The sequence below is a fragment of the Cydia pomonella genome, chromosome 12 (assembly GCF_033807575.1).
Source record: "Cydia pomonella isolate Wapato2018A chromosome 12, ilCydPomo1, whole genome shotgun sequence".
Lineage (NCBI taxonomy): Eukaryota > Metazoa > Arthropoda > Insecta > Lepidoptera > Tortricidae > Cydia > Cydia pomonella.
The window spans coordinates 16,837,117-16,858,305 of NC_084714.1; the positions used below are offsets into that span (position 1 = coordinate 16,837,117).

The 21,189-nt window shown below is 39.1% G+C and overlaps 3 protein-coding genes across 4 annotated transcripts; 2 read left to right on the plus strand and 1 right to left on the minus strand.

Moving 5' to 3' along the window:
* Positions 1-449: 449 nt before the first annotated feature.
* LOC133523740 (tektin-3-like) lies at positions 450-9,391 on the minus strand. 2 transcript variants are annotated; one of them, XM_061859435.1, is made up of 11 exons: positions 9,249-9,391; positions 4,908-5,047; positions 4,221-4,472; positions 3,887-3,977; positions 3,637-3,778; positions 3,279-3,376; positions 2,905-3,024; positions 2,225-2,357; positions 1,750-1,880; positions 1,294-1,448; positions 450-868 (listed from the first exon to the last, which is right to left on the minus strand). In XM_061859435.1, exons 1-11 carry the CDS (start codon positions 9,291-9,293, stop codon positions 658-660), a joined length of 1,518 nt encoding a protein of 505 aa, XP_061715419.1. In that variant the 5' UTR covers positions 9,294-9,391; the 3' UTR covers positions 450-657. The 2 variants fall into 2 exon arrangements, with proteins under 2 accessions (XP_061715419.1, XP_061715420.1); XM_061859436.1 differs by lacking the exon at positions 9,249-9,391 and adding an exon at positions 5,139-5,289.
* Positions 5,532-17,677, plus strand: LOC133523742 (cytosolic Fe-S cluster assembly factor Nubp1 homolog). The gene is made up of 9 exons (XM_061859443.1): positions 5,532-5,724; positions 5,799-5,879; positions 6,352-6,512; positions 12,096-12,197; positions 13,019-13,109; positions 13,770-13,841; positions 15,208-15,401; positions 16,281-16,467; positions 17,490-17,677. The coding sequence occupies exons 1-9, from the start codon at positions 5,694-5,696 to the stop codon at positions 17,522-17,524; spliced, it is 954 nt and encodes a 317-aa protein (XP_061715427.1). The 5' UTR covers positions 5,532-5,693; the 3' UTR covers positions 17,525-17,677.
* A 720-nt stretch (positions 17,678-18,397) lies between these two features.
* On the plus strand, positions 18,398-20,407 carry LOC133523744 (FAD-linked sulfhydryl oxidase ALR). Its single transcript, XM_061859446.1, has 3 exons — positions 18,398-18,741; positions 19,160-19,362; positions 19,635-20,407. The coding sequence occupies exons 1-3, from the start codon at positions 18,634-18,636 to the stop codon at positions 19,798-19,800; spliced, it is 477 nt and encodes a 158-aa protein (XP_061715430.1). The 5' UTR covers positions 18,398-18,633; the 3' UTR covers positions 19,801-20,407.
* The last annotated feature ends 782 nt before the right edge of the window (positions 20,408-21,189 follow it).

The window sequence follows — 21,189 nt, forward strand, 5'->3', positions numbered from 1 at the left end:
AAACCTAATCGTGGTCAAAGTTCATTACAAGACTTTTCTAACAAATTCAAACACAGCTATGATACGATGTTCCACCATGAAGTTCCAGTTCATATCTTCCGGCTCCATCATCAGATCAGTTCGACAGTACCATATTATTGTATTATGTCATCAGAACTACATACAGCTGCCAATTTTCATGACGCTACGATCCTTGGAAGAAGGTTAAATTAGTTACCTTAGATTCCAATACATAGTTACATACAGGTCGACCTAATAAAAGCGTGTTAAAAATACATAAAAACATTATAAATACAACAGCCAATACCTGGGTAAACATTATAATAATCTTAAAATAAATAATTAAAGGAGGGATTTTTTCACTGGTAACAACTTTTTGGTAACTAGTGGGAATAACCAAGTTTTTCTTCCCTTAGTCCCTTGGGCTCTGAGAAAATGAAAGTACCGCATTTTTATTACACATTTACTCATAATTTATAACAACCCAAACCAACGGTAGATCCTTTACTAAGTAAAAGAGATCCGTAAGTACAAGACAATGCGATGGTGCTAGAACTAAGACGCTACCCACATGGCGCTCCGTTGTGTGAGCGAGACAGCACTATGCACGTATATAGCAATGTCCCGCTCGCACACTGGACCAATGTAAAGGTCGCCTTAGGACTTGATGGCGGCAGTGACGGGATATCCTCGTCGCAGTCCCATACACTGATCGCGGTCGATGAAGAGAGTGGCGCTCTTGTTGCGCAGGTCGGCCTCCAGCCCGGCGCGGACGCCGAGCAGGGTCTGGTGGGTGCCCTCCGCCGTGGCGATCTTGGAGCGAAGAGTCTCCATGGTTTCTTGGAGGTCACACACTTCTTTTACGAGTCTGTAATGAAGAAAGTGTTACTTGAGAACTGTTGTTGGTGGCGTTAAAATTTAAGACCACGAATATCGTACCAACCAAAGCAACAACTAAGAGTATTTTACAACGAGCACCTGTGTCAAACAGGCTGTGAGAGGGTGCGCGACGTGTCCCTGTTGCAGCTTGTCTTCTATAGCCTTAATCAGAGGCATCGTACAACTCTATCTCAAAGCTGAGGAGGCTCACAGGACCAAGAAGATAGTTTATACCAGTACTTCGTGCTTCTTAACCTTTCAGTGTACTAATAAGTGACCACTCTCAAAGGAAAACATGTTTTCGGACCACTGACTGTTCGGAAGTAAATAAGTACCTATGACGATAAAAGTCAACGAAAGACTGTTTTGCTGTAATGCGGGGAGCACTTTAGGTGCTTCCAGGGACCACCATACCTGTCCTGTGCCTCGTCGCGGCATTTCTCGAGATGCGGACGGTTGGTACGCGCCTGCAAACGCGTATGTGCGACGCGCATCGGTTGCAACTTGTCCTCTATAGCCTTGTTCAGAAGCTCTAGAGTCTTCTCGATGTCGAAGATTTCTTGTTGCACCTGAGAATAGAGACAGATTATGCAATGGGTGCTTGGGTGCTAAAGTGAAGAATAAATGACGGATTGGAGATCGAGGGGAAAACGTAATAGATACCGGACCCATATCGTCTTAAGAACGTTCCACTCCTTCATTCTTTAAATCAAGATACTCGTAGCCATACCCCGTTGCCTTAAGGATGAATAGGGTGGGATGAGATGATCCCAATAAGGTATCCAGGAGCTTTCGAGCTCTCCGCGCACCCTAGTGGAGGATAAAAGTATGAAGCAAATAAGAAAGAGATAGATTGATTTGACATTAAACCTTGTGGAGATGGAGTTGCAGCTTGTTCTTGATCTCAATAGTCTCGGCAATGCGGCGCGTGAACGCGCTGTTGGTGTTGCTCCATTGATCCCAGATCTCCGTCGCCGACACGTTGATTAGGTTATCCGTGTCTGTAGATAATACAAATAGAAATATTTTGATTAAGTGACTCTTCATTTATTTTAAACTCTGGGTGCGCCCCAAGCGTTCATTGCAAGCAGCCTTTCAAGAGAGGAGGACGTAGATGATTAATTCTCCCAATATATATGATGCTCCTCTCCGTGAAATATTATCAATGTAATGTATATTACGATTACTTTTTTTTGTTAAAACTTACAACAAATTGAAATTCAAAAACATGATATCCGCGGTCCCGAGCACGCACATCATCTCGCTCAAGCTTATGCTTAATGAGAGTGAGAGAAGAACACGATCCTACTGGACCTTCAATTCGACTAGTTAGGCTGTCGCTTACCTGAAAGCATCTGGGTAGCTTTAGCTCGCTCGGACTGTGAGCGCTGCAGCGTGGCCGCGCTCGCCGCGGCCCAGCGCGCCGTGTCGCACACCGTGGGGTCGTAGCGCTCGATACCCGCGTAGAATTGTAAGCCCTGCAGTCAAACAGCAATAAGTTAATGTATTGGCTAAATTTTTTTTGTTGCTGGACAAAACACGAGGACGTCTTACAGGATGGCCGTGTTGAACTTGTTAATTTTGCAGTGGAATTACAAACTACCAGATGGTCACCACAGACTCTACAGAGGTGATTTTACTCTAATAAGTATTTCGTATACTCGACTAGGGATCAAATCAAATAATTTTATGAAGTATTTTTTGATATGTTTTTTTTTTGTATATGTACTGTTTTTTATTTGAAACTTGAAATTCCAAGTATTTTCCAATTAACATAAGCATCAGGGCCGAATTTCCGCCTAGGCACTCAAGCCCCGGGCCTAGGGGACTAGGGGCACAGGCAACCTAGCAATGGTTTTGAGATGGAAAAGGGGCCCTTCTAAATTCTTAGCCATACCTAGTGCAAGTGCCCTAGGTCTTGAAATTCGGACCTGGCAAGCACACAAAAAACAACCTCCAGAGAAAAGTAACGCCCTGTGCAACATAAGTAAAAGTAGGTAGTAGGTACCTATAGAGCTAGGTTACCTTGGAAAAGTTGTTGAGCTGATGGCACATGGAGTCAATACCGAGAGCGTATTCCTTGTTCCTCATGTCGGTTTCAAGCTCGTGTTGCGTGGCGCGGCAGTTCTTGGATTGTGCGCGCACCTGCTCAACATTAACAACAAGATTTAGGACCGTCTTTAACAGTGAGGGGGTTATGTTATATGTCAATATAACAATATAGGTATTATTTTTCAACTAAGTCCAGATCAATTGGTAAAATCGACAAGGCCGAAAATGTATTCCGTAATTTTTGACGGTGACAAGAACCATTCAACAAAGCAGCTGCAATTTTAAACTCCAAACATTTATGTATCATCTTAATCATCTACTGGTGTTTTAAGTGAAGTGTCCAATACCTTCTCAAGCATATTGCGGAATTTGTCCTGGCATTCTCGTAGGATGCCCACCTCCTTGAGCAGTGACTGTTCTACGTTGTCATGTACTTGCTCCAACCCTGTGAGGACAATAAGTAAACTACTTGTATACTTACATTGTACATGGTAACAAAAATGGTAAGTAGCATCATTTAATTTTATGCTACTGTATCTCTATCTCTCCGTAACATATATACAGGTATATGCTTACATAGTAACATCCGTGATAATCTTATAAGAGATCTAACCTAACCAAACCAACTGCTGCGTCAACACAGTAGTTTTGTAAGTTACTAACTCACATGTACGTACATAGGTATTATGATAGGTCCTGACGTACCTTGGCGCTTTTCGCGGTGGTACAGGCACTCCTGTACGATATGCAGTGGTCCCTCGATTCCGGCGATGGCGCGTTCCAATTGCCTCCGAGTGTCGTTTAGCTTCTCGCATGTTGACACCAACCGCTCCATCTCTATTGAAACCTGTAAACACCCATGGTCTTGAAAGGAAGGAAAGGCAAATTACCTATAGCAGCATAGTACCGATTTTATCAATAGCTGCTTGGTACATAGCAATCTACGCGAGCTCACCTCGTTCCGCCAAAAGGTTGTGTCGGTTATTCGCTCCCCAATCCTCCTACCTGAGTCTCTTTGACCCTGTGAGCCGATTTCATCAGTTTCCCTAAAAAATATGAAATGTCAAATTTAACTGTTTGAAGTTTTGATGCATCACTTTGTTTTATAATTAGGAAAAAGAAAACAACTCATTTTTTATCGTTTATTTAATCTCCAATTGACCAATTCGGTGAAGCGTCATGTCACATCTTTCAATATATTTCAAAATCAAAGTAATGATTATTGTGGTTTGCTAAAATGTGCAACTCTAAAACAGCTAAACTATTCAATACCGGCTCCTCCACCTCACCTGAGCATCCTCATGATATCACTCCTCACGCGCTCCGAGAAGTTCCTCTTTGCGTCAGACTCATTATAGTTCTTGATGCTGTTCTGGTTCCACTCGTACTGCGTGTATCTTGTGTAAAGAGCCGCTCGGGCCGCGTGCTCGGGGCTCCGGTCAAAGCCAGTAACCAGGTTAGGAAACCGGAGGGGTTCGGCTGCCATGCCTGCTGGAGTGTAGCATGGATCGACCATCGTGTTGGTTATGGGTTGGGAAGGCCTGAAAAAATATTAACGTAACACGATGACGGAATTATTTTAATTAATCTCGACAAGTTCTGTGCAATTTTCGTGGGATCGCCACGTGGCGTGTAAATCTCGTAATTCACTTCGCCATATTTGAATTTGAGCTACAGCTTTGAATCTATTTCAGATAGATTCAACATGAGTATTTGCGCAGTAAATGCATCATAACACAAATGTAGGTTTCCGCCTTTATTTTTAATACTTTTATTAATACCACGACGGTGGCAAACAGGCATACGGCCCGCCTCATCAGGCGGACGCCTACAACTCCTGAGGTATCCTGTGAGGGCCTTTTAGAATCGCCGTGTAGCACCTTTCTCTCCCATGCCGCCTTGCGATCCGCAGTACTTATAGGTAGGCATCCATTCTATTCACGTCTTGTGAGTAGAATAGACTTTACTCAACTTACATTGGAGTGACTTCGATCTCCTCGTAGCCCATGATGGGCCTCCAAGGGTGCTTTTTTGGACTATGGAAGCAGTACCCAACCTGCGGCGGCGCCATCGGTGCCCCCGCAGTCTCCTTCGTGGGGTTCCATTGTTGAAGTTGCTGCAAAGAGAGGTGTGTGAAAACATTATTTATTTTCAGTCGTAGTAAGTATTTCCTATCAATAATATGAGTAAATTATCATAGGTTTTACCGAGCACATTGTCACTTCCTTCGCCATTTTAATGAATTTTGCTTTGAGATTTGTAATAAATTGTTAAAAAATTTTAGGAAGATTTTCAAATTTGAAAAAAACACGACATTTAATTTAATCAAGGTAGGCAACTTCAAAAGAAACGTCATTCTGTCACATCACACATTTTTTTGTATAAATATCAAAAGACGATCGTTTATGGAAAACAAAATAGGTCGTTCTTAATACGGTTAAATTAATTAATAAAAGAAGAATATATAATGAAATTACAATTTTAGAGTTTATTTTATCTCTTTTTAGAGGAATTTAGTGCGTTTGGAATTCATTGTTGCCATCCAAGTTTTAAAATACTGCAATAACAAAACGAAACACAGGCTACCAACACAGCAGTGGAAATGTCAATCAGCTGTCATTGACTGTTTGACAACTCCCTTATCGCGATATCACGGTGTTCCTTCCTACAGATTACAGCTTCATCTTTATATTAATTTGTGTTATATGTAGCATATATCGATTAAACATCGTCTGCGTCGATGTTATAAGACAAACATTATCATGAGCGGCGTCCCGGATAACGCACCCCAGCGTGAGTGTTAAGTTATGTAGCTTGGTAACCACAAGTTTTAAATTTCATACACAATAATAATATTTGGTAATTAGATTGCCCTGGCACCGGCAGTGAGGACGCCGGCAAAGCTTCGGCGTGCGCTGGATGTCCCAACCAAAACATTTGTGCGTCTGGTAAGTATAGAAATCAATTTCAATTCAATGATATTTTCGATTGATGAATATTCTTGGTTATAATAAACTCAGTGTTTATATTTCTCGAGTCGAATTCCGTAACTTCAACTAAAATTACATTTTAACATAAGAATAATAAACAGTAAATTATCTTTCTAACAAACTGACTGGTATTTCTATAATTTTTAGTTTCCGAGATACTAAAAGTGTATAAGGTCGGATTTCATGATTTTGTTTATTGTCGTGAAGCATAGAGCATTATTTTCACAGCCCTCTTTTTTCATACTTTTGCCTCTCAAATGTTGGTTGGTGGTGACTTGAGACTTTATTTGTGTAAACTGTATATACATTATGAGGCATGTATCAGTAGATACAATGTTTTGCCTATAGCTTTAGTAACAATACTATGATTTGTAACACATGGACCCACCCTTTAGGCTGCATCAGTTCACACATGTTCTTCTCTAAACAGGTGCAGCGTCAGCCCCTGATCCAGCAATAGAGATAATCAAGGAGCGCCTCTCTAAAGTGAAACACAAGATCCTCATCCTCTCCGGCAAGGGAGGTGTTGGGAAGAGCACAGTCACTTCCTTACTAGGACATGCTTTGGCTGCCAAGAACCCGGATATTAATGTAAGTCTCACATATTAACATCCAGGCTTAGGCAGAATTTACTGACAGCAGTTTGAAAATGTAGGTTTTGATCTAGGCATATATAGATAATGGTACGGAACCCTTCGTCCGTGAGTAAGTTTTTTTTTTTGTTAGGGACCGTCTGACCTGAAAAATTAAACCATTCACATTACATTTACGCCGTCTGCCAAAGATATCCTGTTTTCGTCTTTTGTCCATATTATTTTAATTAGGACACAGTATATCTCTAACTATAGCATCAAGATGGGAGTCAATTGTGGATATTTACATATACAATGGTCTGTTTTAATTGCTTCTCGGATTGTGGTCTTTGAACTCGTTGTGAAATAGTGTGTTGCAATAAGTTGTATGATATTGTGAGTAGGCCAGACTACACAGAGTGAGCAGACGTGCGAGGCAATCTCCTCGCTCACAAACCGGCCAGTGTACACGTGACTTGGCCGAGGCGGCACACTCAGGCGAGGAAAACGCGCGCGCCGGCTCGTCCGAGGAACGCGTACACCGGCCGGTTTGTGCGCGAGGAGATTGCCTCGAGCGTATGCTCGCTCTGTGTGGACCCGGCTACTGACTCGTATGTTTTAATTTGTTTCCCATTTGTACACATGTATAAATGTTACAAATATCGGCAGCATAGTTTCCTATAGATAAATATAATATAACAAGAAAAAAAATATTGAGCAAAATTTAATTAGCAACAACACCTTTCATGCAACAGAAGCAATGATGCACGGTAGAAATATATATTTTTACTGTACCTATAATCATCGTATTTCATTGATTACAATTATTTATTATACCTAATAATAGTAATAATGGCCGCTTTTATACTTTATCGTGTTTTCTACAGTAACGACACGATTTTATCGTCACGACGACGGGACCAAAATGTATGAGAATGTATGCAGTCGTCCACCATGATAAAGTAATAATAGTTTTTGGCAAAAAATTCATTTTTGGTACAAGCTTTTATCGCTGACTGTACTTTTTAGGGTTCCGTACCCAAAGGGTCAAACGGTACCCTATTACTGAGACTCCGCTATCAGTCCGTCCGTCTGTCCGTCCGTCCGTCTGTCTGTCACCAAGCTGTATCTCATGAACTGTAATAGTTAGCCAGTTGAAATTTCTACAGATTATGTATTTCTGTTGCCGCTATAACAACAAATACTAAAAACAGAATAAAATAAATATTTCTTTCCAATCTCGAGGTTCTCATCCAATCACCGAAGTTAAGCAACGTCGGGCGGGGTCAGTACTTGGATGGGTGACCGTTTTTATAGATAATGGTACGGAACCCTTCCTGTGCGAGTCCTACTCGCACTTGGCCGATTTTTTTCCACGGGCAACTAATACTCATCGAGACAATTCTAAAAACCCTAAACACAATTAGGTTGCGTTGTTTTATCACAAGAGTTCCTATGGCTACCTCCTGTCTCCATCATCAGATCAGCTTGATGGTACCATAATATTGCATTGCCACCCAACTTTCATCAGAAACCGGGGAGTGGGTCAAATTTTACTTGCAAGATTTGTCCCATACATACTAACAGGGCAAGTTAAATAAAAGCTTGTAAAAAGCGCCCAATAGCTAAAATAAACGTAAATCAAAAGTGCTTATTGATGCTGGGCATACTTAAAGAAATAATATTTTAAAATTTTGAAAATGCCTCAGGATACTGCGTAGCAGTCAGTAGTTACGCGCCTAAGCCTGGCAGGTGTTCAAAATGTCTAAATACACCATGTTTGCCTACTAAGTAATTTCTGTTGCTAACTATACCTATAGTTCACAATGAGCATTACAATAACCCTATTTCAATTAAGTGAATCCTTGCAAAAGCTGGGTTCCAATTCCACTTGTAAGGATTCCTCTAATTGTTTTTTTAGGGTTCCGTACCCAAAGGGTCAAACAGGACCCTATTACTGAGACTCCGCTGTCCGTCCGTCCGTCCGTCCGTCTGTCACCAGGCTGTATCTCATGAAATGTAGTTAGCCAGTTGAAATTTCTACAGATTATGTATTTCTGTTGCCGCTATAACAACAAATACTAAAAACCGAATAAAATAAATAATTCTTTCCAATCTCGGGGTTCTCATCCAATCACCGAAGTTAAGCAACGTCGGGCGGGGTCATTACTTGGATGGGTGACCGTTTTTATAGATAATGGTACGGCACCCTTCCTGTGCGAATCCGACTCGCACTTGGCCAATTTTTTTTTTAATAATGCTAATTGGTTTTATATAGGTGCATTATTTCGTTGCAACTAATTCTGATTATATTTGTGAATTGAAACTGTGACCTCGTATAAACGTAGGTCATCTCATGTAGGGTCAATATCTAAAGTAGTTTATCAAAGTACGTAATAGTATTTATTTAGATATATTTTGTGGAAATTTCCTTTTTTTATTCGACTGTGCGACGTAAAGCAGGGTATTCTGTTTATCAGTCTATGTATGTTGGTTCCTATGTGTAACTCTAGATACCAAACACGATTTTTCAAATTCTTACAAATAAATACCTGTAAAATCGTGTCTCAAGGCCTCTACAGAGCATGCAACTAATCGCATGCGATTTTAGATACATTGCCAGCTAAGTAAAGCCTCAATTATACATTGCGAAATATCAAATGCGATTTGTTGCAAGGTTAGTAGGACTTTTAACTTGATTTGTGTACAGTTACTAACTACTACAAGCACATAAAAAAAAACATAATTATCTTACCCTGTTATACCTCGATCTTCTCTCATGCGAGTTTCCAAATTCCATCTATACACAAGTCACCCCCTCACTTTTATATCCTAACGCACAAATTTTTCACGTCTATTGATCCCAAGTGCAGAAAGTGGAAAACGAAGAATTCGCAACCTACAACCTTCGTACTGGCACCAGCAGGCACCGCGGATATAGGTCAAACTTAGCCATAATATAAAAATAGTTTAACAAATTTGAGCCTTAGCTAACTGGCATACGTTCCAAAATCAATACCCATAAATTGTACGCCTCGCTGTGGCGTCGTGGCTTTAAAAAGGCGTATGAACTTATCAAGTTTATTGGTGCTTGTGACTGTTTAGTTTTGGATGTGTAACCGTGCATATGATTGTTTCGAGCCTATGGTAATGCAAGGCGTTGTACTCTTTGTAGAGAAGGATGCCGCGCCGAGCAAATAAACATGCGATATTTTGCATCCTGGTTCGATAGGTATATAACATAATATTCTATTAAATAGAACATTAGAGAGCATGAAGAGTGGTAGACTGTTATTTTGCAGTAGAACCTAAGTTGTCGCGACAGTGGGCGGGCCACATTGCTCGCAGAACCGATGGCCAATGGGGCAGTAAGGTTCTCGACCACGACTAGATGGACCGACGATCTGGTTAAAGTCGCGGGAAACCGTTGGTTAAGGGCAGCGAATAACGGTTAATTGTAGAGATCCTTGTCCAGCAGTGGACATCTTTCAGCTGAGATGATGATGAGACTGTTATTCCAGGGCTACGAAATTCTAGTCTCACGGTGGTGATTTGGTATTTTTTCTTTTATTTCAGAAGTTGTAAGATTATGACTATTATTATGAGATTCCAAATGGCTTTCATGTTAATTGATGTTATAGAAGGGTGTTGGTGCCTACACTTATGTATGGTAGCGAAAGTTGGCAGAAGAGGTATTAGATTCAAGTGAATGCAGTGGAAATGAGAGCGTTGAGACTTCTCTACGCTCTCATTTCCACTGTGTGTGGTGTACAATTACAAGATAGAATTAGGAACAGTGTGATAAGGGAAAAGTGTGGACTTAACGAAGATGTAGTGACAAAAATTGAGATGATCTGGACACGTGGAAAGAATGAGTCAAAGAAGGTTAACGTAGAGAGTTTATAAGGGAGATGGAGTAGAGGGAGCTGGAAGGGGTAGACCTCGGCGGACTTTCTCTGATCAAATCGGGAAAATCCTGAAGAAAGGCCAGGAGCACCCTACACCGACGAGCGTGTATGAGGAATGTCATGAAAGTGAAGGAAGCGAAAGAGGTATGTCAGGATCGTAGCAAGTGGAAATCCGTGCTCTCTGCCTATCCCTCCGGGAAATAGGCGTGATTATATGTATGTATGCATGTATGATGTTATAAAAGGCTGAGGCTCAAGGTGGCCCAGTAATTGCTAGCTAACGATCACTTTACTCATCAAACATTTACATAGGTATGTGCCTATTATAGATAGGATTAGCGGTGTGTTTATACTGTGTATTTATCGATTATATTTAGCAGAGTATGATTAGGATTAGGGAGGAAGCGATTATGTAATTATTTACCATCCATTTTGTTATTGTTTCGTCGGTAATGTTAAATCTATGTATATATGAAGGCCTTACGTATTAGAGATATACATGTCATCAGCCAATCATAAGATCAGGCAGATCACGAAATTCCTAGGCATGTAGTGAAACGTGTAAATCTTTGTCTCGTCTTGTTCCCAGAGTCGACGGAGCCCCGTTTATTTCTGGACAGTTTGCCCTTTGGGAATCTGAAGCAACTTAACAAACCTATCCTACCTATTATCTATTGGTTTAATGTGGCTACCGTTAAAACATTACACAGGAACATTACGATATTCCTGATCTTACGATCGGCCGCTGATATATTTATCATATGTATTTATATACACGGTTATATACGGTTATAGGTACACATTTCAGGTCATGATTTATGTGTACTTATTTATCTTAGAAAAGAAGAGAAAACATTTGTTATCCTTAGCCGTAGGTAAGGCCTGTAACTTTTAATCTAGTCGAGGTGGTTTTGGTCTATAGACTTAAGAACGAAAGGTGTATAAGGGTATATAAGGTCTGATATTTAGGTATTATTCGCTCTCCAAAAATAACCTGTTTTTCTGGATAAAGGTCAGACATTTGCTTTCGTAAATACTATTATTGCCTACGCCAATTCCTGAGATTTGATTGCCAAAAATCGTTCTCGCTGATTTTGATGTAGGTATATATCTAATAAAATATATTAGAATTTAAGATTAAGGAATAAGTCCTTCGTGTCGTACTACATAGTTAATAAAATATTAAAGATTAAAACTAGGTTTAAGAAATTGACATGTTGTTTAATTGAATTTAACTGAAGTAATTGTTTTTTTTTATGAGTTTACATTGGTTACGGATTACGGTTATCGGTTTAAGTATTTGTAAGTTGTTATCTTGGTTATGTTGCCTATCGTTTGGCTTTATTGCATTATTGATTGAACAAATTAAGAGCAGCTGATAACAGGATTTACTACTATTTTTATAAATTGCTACAAGTTGCCAACATTGACTCAGACCATTAAATTGATACAGATGTTGATCCAGCCGTTCCCATCAACATCCCACCAATTCCCATTGATACTGCTATTACGTACGTCATCTTTATATTTCTAAAACGAGGTCCGAAGAAGCAAAAATGACACCGCGCTTGCCTGCGCCAGATATATGTAGCGGATATCAGCCCTACCCGCTTTCTCAGGCCACGAGCTCACGGTTTTCGTGTTTGAGCACTGTACTTGGATAGCATAATAATTATCGATGTCAATGTATCTAGGTGGGAATTCTGGACGCGGACATCTGCGGGCCGTCGCAGCCCCGCGTTCTCGGCGTGAGCGGCGAGCAAGTGCACAACTCGGGCTCCGGCTGGTCGCCTGTGGTGAGGCACTTTTGTAGAATTTTAAACTTAATTATAATTAGAGACTAAGTTCAGGCTGAAAAAAGTTACTGAAGAACTATCACACAAGGTTCTGTTTCTGAGACACATTAAATACCGAAACACATTGTTAAAACGCGATGTGACGCGTGTTGATTGAAATCAAATAAATATAAATAAATGCCCACCGGGATTCGAACCCGAGACCATTCGCTTCACACTACTCACTAGGCCATGGCTTGTTACGACACCGTTACGACATCTGACATTTAGTTATTTTACTTTGATAATTAAAATAAAATAAATAAATATTATAGGACATTATTACACAAATTGACTAAGTCCCACAGTAAGCTCAATAAGGCTTGTGTTGAGGGTACTTAGGCAACGATATATATAATATATAAATATTTATAAATACTTAAATACATAGAAAACACCCATGACTCAGGAACAAATATCCATGCTCATCACACGAATAAATGCCCTTACCAGGATTTGAACCCGGGACCATCGGCTTCATAGGCAGGGTCACAGGGAATAGTTGTATGAGAAGACTGGCCGGCAAATTGTATTATTTTCTATGACCAGAATCATACTATGAAGATGTGATGCGACGTCGCGTTGAATGTTCAGTGCGATTCCGGATAGTGTGCCGGAGCCTTAAATCACCTTCTTATACCTACGTCATTTCCACTATACCGCCGTTAGCAGGACAAAGAGCATTGCATGTAGCGCTGTCTCTATTATCATGTATAACAATAGATTTTAGAGTAATAATGCCACCAAAAGTAATGGTAATTGGAAATGTTTAATTGTTTCAGTATGTAACGGACAATTTGTCTCTGATGTCCATCGGCTTCCTACTGGGCAGCCCCGACGACGCAGTGATTTGGAGAGGACCGAAGAAGAATGGTACGGTAACGCAATAATCTCTCATTTCTTTATTATAGTGTCTATGCCGCAGCCATTTGGTTACATTAGCCAGGTAATAAAACGCCTAGGCTTTTAGTAAACGACGGCTATAAATTTGATGCCTAGGCCGCTAGTTAATAGAACTAGAATCAGTCTAAGTCTAATAACTTGGCGTATGGAAACTCAGCCCTTTGAAAATAGCGTTCAGCATCTCGTGAAACGTTGCGCTCAATGACTTGCTTGGTTGTTCTTCAGCCATTTCATTAGATGCCGGCAATTAATGAACGGCCTAAGCGTCTAATTCGCTTGCTAATTTAACCAATTCTATTAATGCTAATTCTTATTGCAACGTAATAAGGTCCTACATACTCTAAGCAAAATCTTCCGTGGCCGTGATGGGCGCAGTACAACCACTGACTTTAATTTTTAAATCGTACAGGATTTTCTTTGCATTGCACGTTTAATAGCATTCATAATGAAGTACCTAGGTACCTACATAATTAGCTTAAGACCTTAAACGACCGTAACTCACCATTATTACAGTGGAGCACTTGAATAGTTTCCTAAAACTTTTTTTAAATCTTGTTTTTTTTTTTAAGTAAGTACTTGCTATACAATACATTAAGTAAAAAAAATCTTATAACATTCTGTTCATTGCAGGAATGATCAAGCAGTTCCTCAGCGAAGTAGATTGGGGAGAACTAGACTACCTATTAATTGATACGCCTCCCGGTAAGTGGTTGTCATTTCGATACCCTAATTCACAATCGTACTTATTACGTGGAAAAATTGGTTGTAATTTAGACTTTATGTCTGTGTACTACAGTATTAATTACAACAAATATTTTTCGCGTAATTAGTACGATTGTGAGCTAGGGTATCGAATTAATGTTAAGCAATAGCCTTTTTAAGTTTTTACGTGTTTGCACGCATCTCGCTCGTACTGGCATATTAGTGCGAACGAGATTTATAGAAAGTAAGATACGTTGCGGTTAGATCACGGTAAGGCTACTTTTTTTTATCTTAAAAACCTGCCGAGTTAAAACATTTATTTGACCATAACCTGGTCATAAAATAATAAATAAATATTATAGCACATTATTACACAAATTGACTAAGTCCCACAGTAAGCTCAATAAGGCTTGTATTGAGGGTACTTAGACAACGATATGTAATATATAAATATTTTTAAATACTTAAATACATAGAAAACACCCATGACTCAGGAACAAATATCCATGCTCATCACACGAATAAATGCCCTTACCAGGATTTGAAACCGGGACCATCAGCTTCGTAGGCAGGGTCACTACCCACTAGGCCAAACCGGTCGTCAATATTGTTTGATCGATTACCTAGTTGTCAATTTAAAGGCTTTATGTGTTTTTAGTCTAACTTTAAATTAATAATGAAGTCTGGGAAAACCTACCTAACTACGTACGCATCGTATAAGGTATTTAATTGATGTCGTATGATGCGTACATGCAGCGTCACCATCTATAAAAATATTACTGGTACGTCTTATTCCCATAAAATGTGTTAGACCGCATTCCAGGAACAGATTCCCATGACCAATCGCCTCTCGGGCGATAAATCGTATAGTGGTTAATGGCTATGTATGATGAACCCCCGTGGATGTCAGCTGCCGCTCCGTTGGTGGGCTGAGTATGGTAGCCACCAAAACACGTAAAAAAATTGTCATCGCCTCCCGTTTGATACTTAGTCAGGTGATAGTTTAGATGCTATTGTGAATTAAGAAAATCTTTAGCCGGTTGTATCGCAATGGAAAGAACGTCAGCTGGTGGCATAAACATGCTTTACCTTTTTATGATAGTTATAACAAAATCGTTTCAATAAACAGATTACGCTTTAAGCATACTTTGCGGACATAAGTGGAAAGCCGCGATGAATAACAATAAATGCTTCTGGGCTATAACCGCGAAAATCGAAGTTCATCAATTGCAGGCATTTCGGCTGTCAGAGACATCTTAGTAAGATTAAAAGAGAAAGATTAGGGGTAGGCCCCCTGGTCCGCGGTCTATGTCGCTTTGCAGCGAGAGAGTCAACCGGCCAAAGCCTAACCCAGCAATGCTCACAGGCACATCAGATGAGCACCTCTCCGCCGCGCAGTACCTGGCCGGCGCGGGCCTGACCGGCGCGCTGGTCGTGACCACGCCGCAGGAAACCGCGCTTCTCGACGTGCGTAAAGAACTGCAGTTCTGCAAGAAACTAAACGCGAGAGTGCTGGGTGTGGTAGAGAATATGTCGCTATTTATTTGTCCCAATTGCAAGGTAAGCTACATTAATTAATTTCAACATCTGGTTCAGATCTTTAGGTTCTTAAGAGGAAAGAGGAGGATCGATTCTCCATACAAAGTAGTCCTCATTTTCCTCCCTGGATATTGACATTATGGAAAATATTTTTATAGAAATTTATTTATTTTAATCATAGTTCGTCTGTTTTTTTTTTCGTTTATTTCATTATTATAAAAGTTAGGAGAGAAAAACAGGTTTCATACAAAATTTTAAATGCTCATAACTCTTCAATTCAATTAAAAAAAAAAAAACAAAAAAAAATCAAACGGTCGCGCGTAACTACCATTAAAACAAATCAAATTGTGTAAAAATATTTTCAATAATGATAATATCCAGAGAGGAAAATGGGGACTACGTTTGTATGGCGGTTTCGGGGCTGGACGACGACTTTTCGTCTTAATTTCTGGAACTCAAAATATGTACAGTTCGCGCACGAGGTGAAACAGGAGGGTGTTCCCCGCGGCCAGATACATGTCTATATTTTGTAAGCTGTAGTATTTGTGCGCGAACTAGGTATACATACACATACACACCTTAAAAGAGCTGAGCACACGTCCCGTTATTAGCATGGAATACTGGGGATACAAACAGGTATCACAGGACAGAGGAAAGCAGGAGAGAATAAATGGTAATAATCAGGATATGTATAATCGGATATAATTCCATTACGATATATACTCTGGTACATCTTTTTTGTCAGTAGAAAAAGGCCGCAAATTTAATAAAAATAAGGCGCGAGGAGTTGAATTTTTATAGAAAATTTTAATTTCACACCTTTTTCTAGTGACAACGAGTATATCTTTTCTTAATTCATTTGCGTTGATCTCTACGTTTAACCTCATTATTATCTTGTAGACACGCAGCGAGATCTTCCCAGCAACAACCGGAGGGGCGGCACAAATGTGCCTCGAGCAAGCAGTACCCCTCCTGGGCGCGTTGCCCCTCGACCCGGTGCTGGCGCGCTGCTGCGACGACGGACGCGATTTCGTCGCGGAGCTGCCCGGCTCGCCGGCCGTCACCGCGCTGATGGCCGTTGTTGACAGTGAGTGACAGAGATGTCATAGGGGAAATGTGACCAGGCGTGACAATAAGGAGGGGGGGGGGGGGGGGTCAAAAAAATCATGAAATTCGTGTGATGTAATTTATGGAGGACCCCATATCTAATGCTTCACGAGGTAGTTTTAGTAGTACGCTGAAAGTTGAATTGAATTCAACAACACACGTTATAAAACCGCCACCGATATATCGTGTGAATAAATACACGGGTATCCATTTGTGTAATTCAAACCCTTTCTTAACGCCCGTGAAAGCGCTCGTGCGTATTTAGGCGTAAATATCTCAGGAACTATAAGTCTGGGAAATTTGACAATAAATAAGAACAAAAGCGCCAATTACATCCACACTTCCCGATTTCGGGCCTGATAATCGTTTTCGTTTCACGGAAAATATAAAAAATACTTTGTCTTTAATTGCCAATAATGTACAATGTTTGATATTTTTGCATATGAACCATTATTTTACATTAAAAATATTGTAAACGATGTGCTGATATTTAGTGAAACGGAAAAATATTCTTCGAAATCGGGTCCTGGTAAATTGTGGATGTAATTAACTCTAAAGAAAACTAGACTGTGCGGAAACGGAAGAGTCGTGGAATATATGGGAACCAATACATTCTACGACTCTTCCCTTTCCGCACAGACTCTTTACTCATGCATTACTTTTGAGTGCCAGCACTAGTGTAAGACAAAGACAGTAATATGACAGAGTGAACTCTGTCTATGTTTGTAATGAGAGTGTCCCGCCAAACTATACTTACCCTATCGATTTTAAATTTGGTATAGTTATTAACAAGGCTAACCCTGACCAATTGAAAGGGGTTTTTTTTTATATGACATTGTTTTTTTTAAGTTTATTAATTTTTTATAATAAGGGCTACCACAAACATAAAAGTATTAGTTTTTAATTGCTTAAGCAATGTTAAACTAAATGCAAAATTGTAAATACGGATATTCTATAATTCCTACATTTTTTTCTTAACTTAGACTTTTTCATTTGTTTCAGAAATTGTAGCCGCCTGTGAAAGTACTTCTAGTTAATAAGTTATGCCTTATTGTTTATACTTAATTGACAAATTTATGCAATTTTATTACTGCTAGTCCAGCTCACAATGTATTTTAGCTATTGGCTAATGCAGGAAATATGTGTACCTAAGTAAATTATTTTATTTGGAATAAATAAATATTATGTTATTAATGGTTTTCATTTTTATTCCTTCCTATCCTCCACCTACAGTAATAGTAATAGCCTTTAATTCATGCATAAGTTTTTAGTACACAATGATAACATATGAGTTTATAAACACATTCACCCGACTGATGATGGTGGGGCATAAACAAATTGCTTATCCCGGAACCACCGGTGGCTAGGGAATAATTCAGAAACACAAAAAGTACATTTAAAATATTTTTTTATTTTTCGTAAAAAGTTCGAATATCGATCATCCGAGATAGCACTCGCGTTTAGTAGCAGATGTATACCAAATGTATACTAAACACTAATCAATATGTAACCAAGTGTACACGCTCGTAGGGGCCTTATCAGATAAAAATAAATGATTGGAAATAATTGGAATACTGGCTTCTTTGAGAAAGTTACTCAGCTCATGAATTTTCCCGTCTGGACTAACCTTAATGAGACAGGACTATAGGACTGTCTCATTTCAAAGATAGATAGAGAGAATCATATTGTCTTTGTCTTACGCACTATCGTAATTTTTTTTGGGTGCTAGTACTAACCTCCAAAAAAAGGGGCGAGTTTAATTTTTCCTAATTCTGACAAGTTGTGTTTACCAGATTATACATGCTCCGGGTGCAATACTTACAAAATCTTATATGTATAAGCTTGGCTAATTTTAAAGTCAATTAGTACTTGAAGAAAAAACACGTGACTTTATTTTGACGTTTCGTGTGACATTGACACTTGACAATCAGATCAGCGCTCATGGTGATGATAATATGCCGGCGATATATTTTTATTTAGACTCATACGTAAATCTCTGATTGCATTCGATTATACGTATTTACAGGTATAAATTCAATGGGTTCAATAGTAAAGTGATATTTATTTTAAAACTCTGAACTTGGTGTTGCACAACAGTCGTTATCTTTGCACGAGCTAGATTCTTGGATCGTGGCTGCAACCCGATATGTCGGGCCACGGCTCTGATGAGGAAGAGAAGCCTTGTCGGGCGTGTTCCGATTTTAAATCATGGGCCAAGTCGCAGAAGCCACCGAAACCTGGTGCTCCGAAAAAGGTAAGATTAGGTTATGATTAACTTCGAATCTTCGAAGTTTCTCGTAAATTCTATTACAAATAAACAGAGCAAGCTTGCATAATACACTTTTTCTTTTTATAAAAAATAGTGTAACTTATTTAAAATACGATAGTTTTTAAGATATGAAAGTTCAGTTTAGTTTTCTGCCTGATATAATAATATCTAAGAGCAACTTTGTTCTAATTTAGAATATTATTTTATGTGACTTGCATTTAAAAAAGGGATTATTGATTCTCCAAAGAACTACTCTCAAGTACACTTTACTAATCTGTTCCACTATAAAGTATGATTTTTTATTATGAATTACCTTTCTCTTTTATAATAATTATCTTATCTTATGAAGACTTTAATCCACCACAAGTGTATCAATATATTTATTCCACATATTTTTGTCCAGGAACCTTCTTCTAAGCCACCCCGGAAGGACTGCCCGTTAGACAAGGAAGAGCTTGGGCAGGCAACATGGGGCTTTCTCCATTCCATGGCCTCCTACTACCCGGAAAAGCCCACAAAGGCTCAGGCCAAATCTATGACACAGTTCTTCAATATCTTCTCCCAGTTTTATCCTTGTGAGCCATGTGCCATAGACTTTAGAGAAGAGTGAGTATTTTTTTCTCTTACACATCAGAATAGGAAAATCCACTACAAATTATGATCATCTGTAGCAAGATATGATTTAACAAAAGTTTACTCATCCAATTTCAAAAGTTCATTCATGTTCAGGTGTTAGAAATGTTCGATTAGAACTTTCCTAGAATTCATTAAATTTCATATACTGTGGGATATTTTATCATGAGGAGATACTTAATAGTTTTCTCCTGCAGACAAACATAGATAAGTTGGCTGATTTAACACAATGTTTAATTTTTCAGTTTAAAAGAAAATCCTCCACAGACAGAATCAAGAAACGCTCTAGCACAATGGCTGTGTGAGCGACACAACACAGTGAATGAGAAACTTGGTAAACCAACTTTTGACTGCAGCAAAGTGCATGAGAGGTGGAAAGATGGCTGGCTTGATGGCTCCTGTGATGGTTAAAACCTATAACTAGAAATAGTTGTACTTTGAAGTGAAACAATACCTCAAGATGTAGTATTATGTTTGCTGCAATATGTTGTTAGTTCTGTGAAAAGCATTTTATTATAAATACCGAATCACATATCCTCTGACGTAAAATCTTAGGTTTGGTTAAGGTTAGGTTACCTCACGCACAAACCGAGCCTCGGCCGAGGCACGTCTACACTGGCCGATTTGTGCGTGAGGAAATTGCCTCGCGCGTATGTACACTCTGTGTGGATCCGCCTTTTGTGTATTTTGAAGAATTTGTACGAGTTTTGTTAAACAGTCATCAATCATTAATATCAACATGATAGTGCGTGCCCATGTAAAATAATAATTCAAGGCCTGTATATAATAGTTTGACTAGATGGCTTTGTCAGTCCCATATATTTTGTATGTATAGTGTTGTGATAGCTAACGGTAAATACAATCCAGTGAATGTGTTTATTAAAGCACTGTTCTTAGTTTGATCACCAGGTTTAGTGTCTTCAACTCTTCACTCAGGAAAAGCTATTGTTAATACATTTGTATCATATTTTAATGTGTTATTATATTAAATGTTTATACTCTTTTGAGTAAGAAATAAGTTTATTTTTTATAACCATTTAATTTGTTTTACCCTAATTTTGGTCAACTTTGCACTTATGATATTTTGTCCATTGAGCATAGTAAAATGGCTTCACAGATTTAAGCTGAGAGCACAATGAGATAGCGTTATAGGTTATATAAATTAGGGTTTAAAAAAAGCGGCCAAATGCGAGTCGGAATCACCCATGAAGGGTTCCGCACCATTTATGACGTACATAAATAAAAGCGGCCAAGTGCGAGTCGGGTTCGCCCATGAAGGGTTCCGTGCCGTTATATTGTATGTCTATGGTTCCGTGCCATTTATGACGTATAAAAAAAAAACTACTTACTAGATCTCGTTCAATTTTCGGTGGAGGTTTGTATGGTAATGTATATCATATATTTTTTTTAGTTTTATCATTCCGTTATTTTAGAAGTTACAGGGGACACACACACACACACACACTTTACCACTTTGGAAGTGTCTCTCGCGCAAACTATTCAGTTTAGAAAAAAATGATATTAGAAACCTCATTTTTGAAGACCTATCCATAGATAACCCACACGTATGGCTTTGACAAAAAAAATAATAATTTTATGACGTGTAAAAACTACTTACTAGATCTCGTTCAAACCAATTTTCGGTGGAAGTTTGCATGGTAATGTACATCACATATTTTTTTTAGGTTTATCATTCTCTTATTTTAGAAGTTACAGGGGGGGGGGGAACACATATTTTACCACTTTGGAAGTGTCTCTCGCGGGTTTGATGAAAAAAAAATTGAGTTTCAGTTCTAAGTA

What these genes read in the sequence shown, in the direction of transcription:
- LOC133523742 (XM_061859443.1), top strand. Translation starts at nt 5,694, where the DNA reads ATGAGCGGCGTCCCGGATAACGCACCCCAGC. An exon ending in CCCGGATAACGCACCCCAGC is followed by an intron (nt 5,725 to 5,798) that starts GTGAGTGTTAAG and finishes TTTGGTAATTAG; the next exon opens with ATTGCCCTGGCACCGGCAGT. An exon ending in CCAAAACATTTGTGCGTCTG is followed by an intron (nt 5,880 to 6,351) that starts GTAAGTATAGAA and finishes TTCTCTAAACAG; the next exon opens with GTGCAGCGTCAGCCCCTGAT.
- LOC133523740 (XM_061859435.1), bottom strand. Translation starts at nt 9,293, where the DNA reads ATGGAATTTGGAAACTCGCATGAGAGAAGATCGAGGTATAACAGG. An exon ending in TCCGCAATATGCTTGAGAAG is followed by an intron (nt 3,025 to 3,278) that starts GTATTGGACACT and finishes AATGTTGAGCAG; the next exon opens with GTGCGCGCACAATCCAAGAA. An exon ending in TGCAACTCCATCTCCACAAG is followed by an intron (nt 1,449 to 1,749) that starts GTTTAATGTCAA and finishes CTCTATTCTCAG; the next exon opens with GTGCAACAAGAAATCTTCGA.
- LOC133523744 (XM_061859446.1), top strand. Translation starts at nt 18,634, where the DNA reads ATGTCGGGCCACGGCTCTGATGAGGAAGAGAAGCCTTGTCGGGCGTGT. An exon ending in AACCTGGTGCTCCGAAAAAG is followed by an intron (nt 18,742 to 19,159) that starts GTAAGATTAGGT and finishes ATTTTTGTCCAG; the next exon opens with GAACCTTCTTCTAAGCCACC. An exon ending in GCCATAGACTTTAGAGAAGA is followed by an intron (nt 19,363 to 19,634) that starts GTGAGTATTTTT and finishes TTAATTTTTCAG; the next exon opens with TTTAAAAGAAAATCCTCCAC.